General features: G+C 37.0%; 1 protein-coding gene across 1 annotated transcript in view; it reads left to right on the top strand.

Moving 5' to 3' along the window:
* Positions 1 to 487: 487 nt before the first annotated feature.
* Positions 488 to 7286, top strand: part of T265_13174 (hypothetical protein) — a gene marked incomplete at both ends in the record, with an annotated part of 80969 nt that continues 74170 nt past the window's right edge. The window contains one exon of the mRNA XM_009167595.1: positions 488 to 663. Coding sequence (XP_009165859.1) covers positions 488 to 663 — 176 coding nt within the window. The remainder of the gene's footprint in view (positions 664 to 7286) is intronic.

Genomic DNA, 7286 nt, shown 5'->3' with positions numbered 1-7286 from the left:
AACCTGCGTAAGGTAGGACACATGAGCGAAATTCCTGTGCTAGTTCAGCAGGGCTGTGCTGTTCCTGCGACCCTGTTCACAGTCAGCCGTTGAGTAATATTCAACCCGGAAATCAAATCCAAGCCTAAATGTCCAAACTGAATAAGTTTAAACGAATAGGATTTATTGGACGTTCAATATCAAACGAGCACCGTTTCAAAATTACAGAAATTATGAAGGAGAAGGGTGATGCCAAACCTTAAGCTATGGTCAGTATTGTTACCCGTTGTCTTGTGTACACTCAAGTACAAAAACGTTTCAACATTGCAAAAATCGGGACAACCCCGTGCATCTTTGCATGACGAATTTCTCATAGGGGGCTTTGTTGGTAAGATTAAGTGATTTCTACAGCTGACTTCGTACAGGCTGTTTGTATGATGATGTCTGTTTAAGGAATGAAATATGTTTAGATGGTTTGTTCTTTTTTAACCCAATTCACGCCAATTTAGATCTTCTTTTTGGAAAGTGCACGTTGTATTTGCACGGGGTCGAGTCAAATGAAGCCTTACAACCATCAATCCTGGAGTTTTTGAAAGCTGCACTGCCATACTTCGATGAGAGGCAGATAAATTGGAGAAATATCTACATTCAATGTGTGATCAGGACCTTCATATACCAAAACAAGTACGTGCATACATAAAATATTTACCTATGATAAACGGACTACATAATCAAATTAGGATTGTGAAGACGTTTTCGGATGCATTCTGTTGAATCTTAACAAAAATCTCTGGCACTGATTTTCCGTAGATTCTTAGAGTGTGTTACCAACCCGGGAATCTTGGGCGAAAGCCTCGATTTTGTGTCTCAGTTCATGAAAAAAAACAGAATTCTTAGTCAAAGTCAAAAATTCCCGGAGGAAAAAGTGGAACGCTATTCTTTCTATGGCTCAAAACAAGGGATGTTACCGCAAAACGCCAGCATTCTGTGTGTGAAAGGAGAGCTATAATACTGTCTGGGAAGTTTTTTCAGTCATGATGCAAAATGACAGAGAAAGATGATCCTAGATTACATAATAAACCTTGGTACCTTCACATATTTTAAGAAACATCAGGGAAATCTGAAGAAATCTCAAAAACGGAGGTTTGCGATAAGGGATAATGTTGCATAACCATCTCATTAAACAGCACAACCTCCAGGTTGACAAAAAGCAGCATCAATCTGATGAGAAACGGCACAAAGAAATACATTTAACTCGACAGAATTTCGATTTTCGGAAAAAAGCTTGCATCAGTCGTTAGGCAACCTAGCCTCCAAATGACATGCCTCACTCCCAGAAAAACTCAGCCCAGATCTATAAATAATGGGCGAGTCATTTCATAATTGTCCCGCTTGTTATCAAAGTATTTCTGTCGGCCTCATTCTTTGTTTTCCAGCCGGATCGCGCGTTCGTAGCTCCGTCACATTTTACAAAACTAAGATGTCTTCTAGCCATAGCAACCCGTCCATTGTCTGACATGGGTTATAAAATTCCATACCCACCCGGAAGCAGTGATAAGAAAACAATAATAACAAGAATAATAATGGCAACAAGTAGCAGTAAAAATGGCGCGCTTGCCTTGCAGATGCTACTGCTGGCGGCCAACAATTTGGGGAGGTGAAGTAGATAGCTACGAATTACAGGCGGTAGGTGGTGTAAAAGATGAGTAAATACAAGGCGAGACTCTAAAAATGCAACCCATATGTGACGTTGCTAGCTGCGGTGAAAAAGTGGTTCTATAGATTTAGTCACTGGGGAAATCAGCTAATAAGGAACCTAATTTTTGCGGAAGAAGCCACACCAACCTCTATCTTAGCATACAGGATTCGGCTTGCAAGCAAAATTTCCCCCACCCCGTTGATAAATACCTATTAAAGTTTAACCGACAGAAAACGAGCGTTAAATAGCTTCATAATATTTTATACTTCCTGTACTTCCATTTTTTCTACAGTTTTTGTAAGCCAAAGACTGCATATAACCAAGTTCCTAAAGAATGACACTTGAGACTTGTCGTGGTTCAATATAATAAGTTCAATTTATCAATTGTGCTTTATCGTTTTCAGATATGTAGAGTTGCTTCAGGTAGCTTTTAACCTTAGTCTACATACTTGTTTGCTTTTTACCCGGTTGTTCAGAATATTCAGCAACTTTTGTTTCTAAGTTTGTATAAATCTTTGCTCATCGCTTGATTTGTTATCGGTGAGTTGGTAATAACTCCTCCGGTACTAAGCTTTATGTAGTCTAAATTGGGAAAAATTGTCCTATTTTCCCTGAGTTGTTTTACATTTTCTGATCTGCAACAACTACATTTCATTTGGAAAAGCACTGATTTTGGATCCATATTTTCCTACTGGTCCGAGATCACTCGCTTGTTAAGGACATTGTTAACAAGTGTACTCTGAGTGATCGAGTGCAGTTTTGGTGAATTCTTTCGGATAATCGAAATTATAGTAAATATTTATCAGAAACGTTGATCATATTGCTCCTTTTTGATTGATAATACGAATGACCTAACCAATTATCAGCAATCGGACTAACACAAAATGTCAGGACAAAGGGTTTCACCTACGAACTATCGCTTCTATGGTCAGGTGGGAATTTATATTGTGCTGCCGTGCTAGTTTTTGTGAATTAGCATTAATAGCCCAACTGAGGAGTTACAAAATGTTACACAATTCTGATTCTTAGTCAGACGGCCAGATGCATGCTTGTTCATACTTGCAAAAACTGCTTGACATCAGCTAGGTCCAGTAGCATGCCAAAGTGATTCACCTTACAGAATTTTACTTTAACACTGCGCTTAGTTTTGCCAGCTTTTTTGCAATAAAAGATAGAAGCACCTTGTTTACAACAGCTTCTTGCAATGAAAAAATGTGTTTAATCTTGTTTAAATTACTCCTTTCTAATTGATTTGTCAGGTATGCCAGTAAGGCTAGGCAGTGATTTTGTATTTTCTGGGTAACGGTGATAGTAGAAACTTTTAAAATATCACCGGAACAGATGTTTTATATTATTTTTTACGGCATCATTGCGTTGGACTAAGCTCAGGTTTTTTACTGAGATGTTTTGGCGGTTTTCTTGATGACAACGGGAGCTAGTTAAGTTAGATCAGTGCCTATTTCATTTTTTATCTGCATTCGTTTACATCCAAAAATACAAGGCTAAGTGTGACAAATATACAAATGGTATAGCAGACAACCAAATTCAATTAAATCTTGAAAAGAACCCTTTCAAACTCGGTTTACTAAGTTTTACAACCGTTTGGCCAAAATACTATTCACACCGTTGGTGCGTAAAAGGTTCTCAAGGGAAATCTGATTTAATCTATTGAACCTCAATAATTAAATTAATTTCAGTTTGAAATTCAACTCTTATCCTATATGTATATCCTATAGTTTATTGATATGATTCCTACGAATGTCAACATTTGTGTAAAGACGTGTAAGCATCAAATTCACAAAATCTCATAAGCTTATTGTAGCAGTTAATTGATTTTAACTGTTGGCACTTCACACACATAAGCTGATTCTATCCACGCTACCTAACTGGTTGAAAGCTAGGTCACGCATCATTCAGTGGCTAAAACGATTTCCTCAACTTCAAGCAATGTCACAAATTTCTGAATGCTCCAATTCTTTACAAGTACCGTCTAAAATGCTTGCCTTTAATCAGAAATCAATGACCTTTTAGAACCAAAACGTTGCTAGTTATGAGGTGAAAACTGGTCATTGACTTAGTTGGGTTTTTATGTAACATGCGAGTATATTACCATATTTTATTGAGTATTATTTAGTCAGAAATTATTCCAGCAGCCTTTTAAAATAACAGGTGCTTTTAAAACTAAGGATACACTATATATTCTGCCAACGTTACAAACCATAAAACAGCGAAACGCGCATCATGGTCCTAGTGTACGCTTTTCCTGAGTACATGTTTATATTTTTAAAGCCGCACATGCGTAAGCTGACAGCCAAACTTCTGGTCCTCGAGCTACTGCAGAAACCCAGTTTGTCACAGCACCATCACACCAGTGGTAACGATGAGGGTAAATAAAATGCTTCTCTGATAAGGATCAACGTTTCGTGTGCAATGATTACCGTCTTGTTATTGTATTAAGGTCACAAAACGTTTTCTATTTCTTTGACGTTAAGGAAAAGAAACGTAACATTATAACCAGAAAGGCATTTACCGAAAAGTTACTTCAACAAACGGTGCAGAGTGAGCTGTTGATCTAAAAGGTAGATGCGGTGCAAAGTTTTGTCGAAGGTTGGTTGCACCAAACAAGACTACAGTGACAAATTCAGTAGATGTTTTATGTTGTATTTTGTCCGGCAAATTTATTTGCTTAATGCAGTCACTCTATTTTTTAAGAACTTAAGAGTTCTTATACCTTTGTGATAAGAAATGTATAATGTATTGGGACGGTAAGTTTCTAATACGGCCTAGCATAATCCTCTTCTACCGTGTGATCATCGAGAAAGAACACTTTGAGTAAATTAAATAAAACAACAAGGACAGCCAACACGAGCGCAGTAGTATACCATTTATACAATTTGTGGAGCACCTTAATGCCAATACTGTTTTCTTCCGTAGGCGAAAACGCTGCCTAGGTAGCATCAGTATGCACTAAGCTGTACTTAGCCATGCAGCTGAAGGTCTTTATTCAAATTTGTCCTTGAAAAGAGGAATACCAGAATAGGTATATCCCAGAATTATTTTTTGCTTAGGTTTGCTTGTTAGATTTAATTTATTCACCTTGCTATAATTGGTCAAGTACGGTACGGTCGTTACGCGTTTATTAAAAGAGTGTACTTTTTTCTGTAAAAAAACTCAACAACAGTCGTAATCTATTTACAAGACCACCCTTAAGAGCATGATGTACCACAATGTTGTTTAGTTATCACAACTGCATTAGGAATAATTCTGAAAGAAAAGAAAATATTTTGTAACCGCAAGTTATTAGGCAACCCAGCTGTAACTTTAAGAGGTTAACTGGAAACTAGATGAAGTAGCTGATCGTTTATAGCTACGTAAGTAGTAGAGCGCTAACAAACACATCAATATCTGAACTGCTATTTTGTTGTTTTGGTAGACCTTCTTCTCAGTCGACAAGTAAAACTAGATAGACTTTCCACCTGCTTGGCAGGAATTTTGCTGATTCCCGTTTTTTACCTGACTCAGTGATACGTAATTTGCTTTGCGCTGGATCAACAACAATTTCTTTGGCAAACACACCACGGTGGCCAAAAAATGCCTTTAATTCTCACATTTTATGGTTACACTCAGGCAGCTCATATAGCCTTAATGACCACACGTAATACCATTATCCAAAACCGACTTTTTCTGACGGGAAAAGACTGAATGACAAATGCGCTATTGAGATTTTATGATCTTTTAATGTTTTTGATTACGTAAACTACAAAGCTTTTCAGCCGATATGGTCAAGCGAAAGTGAACAAAAGCATCAGCGAGTATAGTTTAATCATTGCTTTCGAGGGCGGATAGTTAAAAAACAATATCATTTTTTAAACCTAGAAGAGATTTTTTGGTTTACTTCTCACAGTCAAGTAGCTTTGTCATAGAATATTGCACCGAACATAAACTATTCTATTGTTGGGTAACATACCCGTCTTGTTGAGCGATAAAAGTAGTTTCTGTGGTAAGTGTGGCCGTAAAACAGTAACCAAATGGAGAAAAGCGTTTGTATAATAATTTTTAGTAAATGCAACAGCATAATTTACTTGAAGCTGACCGTGTACGGAGTCAAAGTGCTTATAAGGTGGCACGCTGAAGTTCCGAACATTAGAATGTAAACGTCACTCAAATAGTTTCACACAGAAGGCTGCCAAACTCTGTTAAACCTATGTGAACTTCAAAGTTATAAAAGTTATAAAATGTGCACGCTATTCTTTGTTCTCGAAGTGGTATTTAGAGATCATATGGAAGGGCAATCATCTGTAACTTGTTGTGTAACATGCTCCATATGCGTCAAAAACCTTCGCCCTTTAGAATAAACCATCATGTTTGTACACTTTCAATGTTCATTTTAATTGTCTCCTCACCCTTATTGTCCTACATTTATAGCTTATGGAACACCTAATGACCTGGTGTACACCAGACAAGTACCTGCCACTCATCTAACGCTTGCGACTTAACATAAGTTGCTCACATCTTACCATACATCTGGTTGACACAATATGATGCAACAATAATAACATTTGTGAGTGAAACTATCTTTCCAGAAAAGCAATATGATAATATTTCACGAATCGACTAGCTAGTATAGGAAAGCTTTAGAAATGAGCCATAACGTAACGTTAATCTGCCAGCCCATCTTATTAATGGTAAAACCACCAAACTTAGGATGTTTGAACACCAACTTAGATACAGTGGTGCTAAACTGGACGTAAAGTATGTACAATAGTTTTGATGACAAATATTACTGATCAGAATACGTGCATTGCAACCGACTAGAGAAACCAAAATAAAAGTGGTTCATCAATCAGTAGAGCATTGTTTTAGCCGGAGATAGTTACAAGCGTCAGGCTTAAACTAAACGGCAGCAAATAAGGTAAAATTGATATTTTCTCATTTTAAAACCAAGTGATAGCCTAAAGGAACGGAACTGGGGCAGCTACAACCACTGTACAACAAGTATGCGGTTATTACAGCTGACGATGATGATGTTCTTATATGGCGTTTTTTCTGGACGAATGATAATCAAATATACCGTTTCTGTTCAAAGCAACCAGTGGAAACAGTGCATGGTATTTTTCCACAAATAGAACTTTCTACGGTAACTACTTGTTCGTTAAGGTTAAGCGTTTAGCGTTTGTTACTTGGACTATGATGTGGAGTGGACACTTAAATGTTTGCGTTTTACCAGCTAATTACGACAGGGCAATTTTATCTTCAGTGTCGAAGATAACAAAACATTTTAAATTAGAAAAACTCAGAAAAATATCAGAAAATGAACAAATTGCTTAAACTTTTGACCCTTATTTTAATTTTGAGTTAATTTAACACAAAATAAAATTATTAACTTTTGGTTTATACCTTAGCTACCGGACAAAAACATGCAACAGACAAAATGAACAAAAACTTCAACCTGTGAAATTCGCTTATTTAATAAAAAAGTTTCATGAATCGTGAGAAGGGCATGTGTACTTTGATGAACAAAAAGCAGTGGTTCATACGAACCGATCTTAACGCTGAGTATGAAATAATTGAAAAATGAGGCTCTTCATGCTTGTCTGGTTTTGTTTTC

This window comes from Opisthorchis viverrini (genome assembly GCF_000715545.1).
Source record: "Opisthorchis viverrini unplaced genomic scaffold opera_v5_43, whole genome shotgun sequence".
In the NCBI taxonomy this organism is placed as follows: domain Eukaryota; kingdom Metazoa; phylum Platyhelminthes; class Trematoda; order Opisthorchiida; family Opisthorchiidae; genus Opisthorchis; species Opisthorchis viverrini.
Note: the sequence above shows the minus strand (reverse complement) of the source record. Positions and strands in the feature narration are given on the sequence as shown.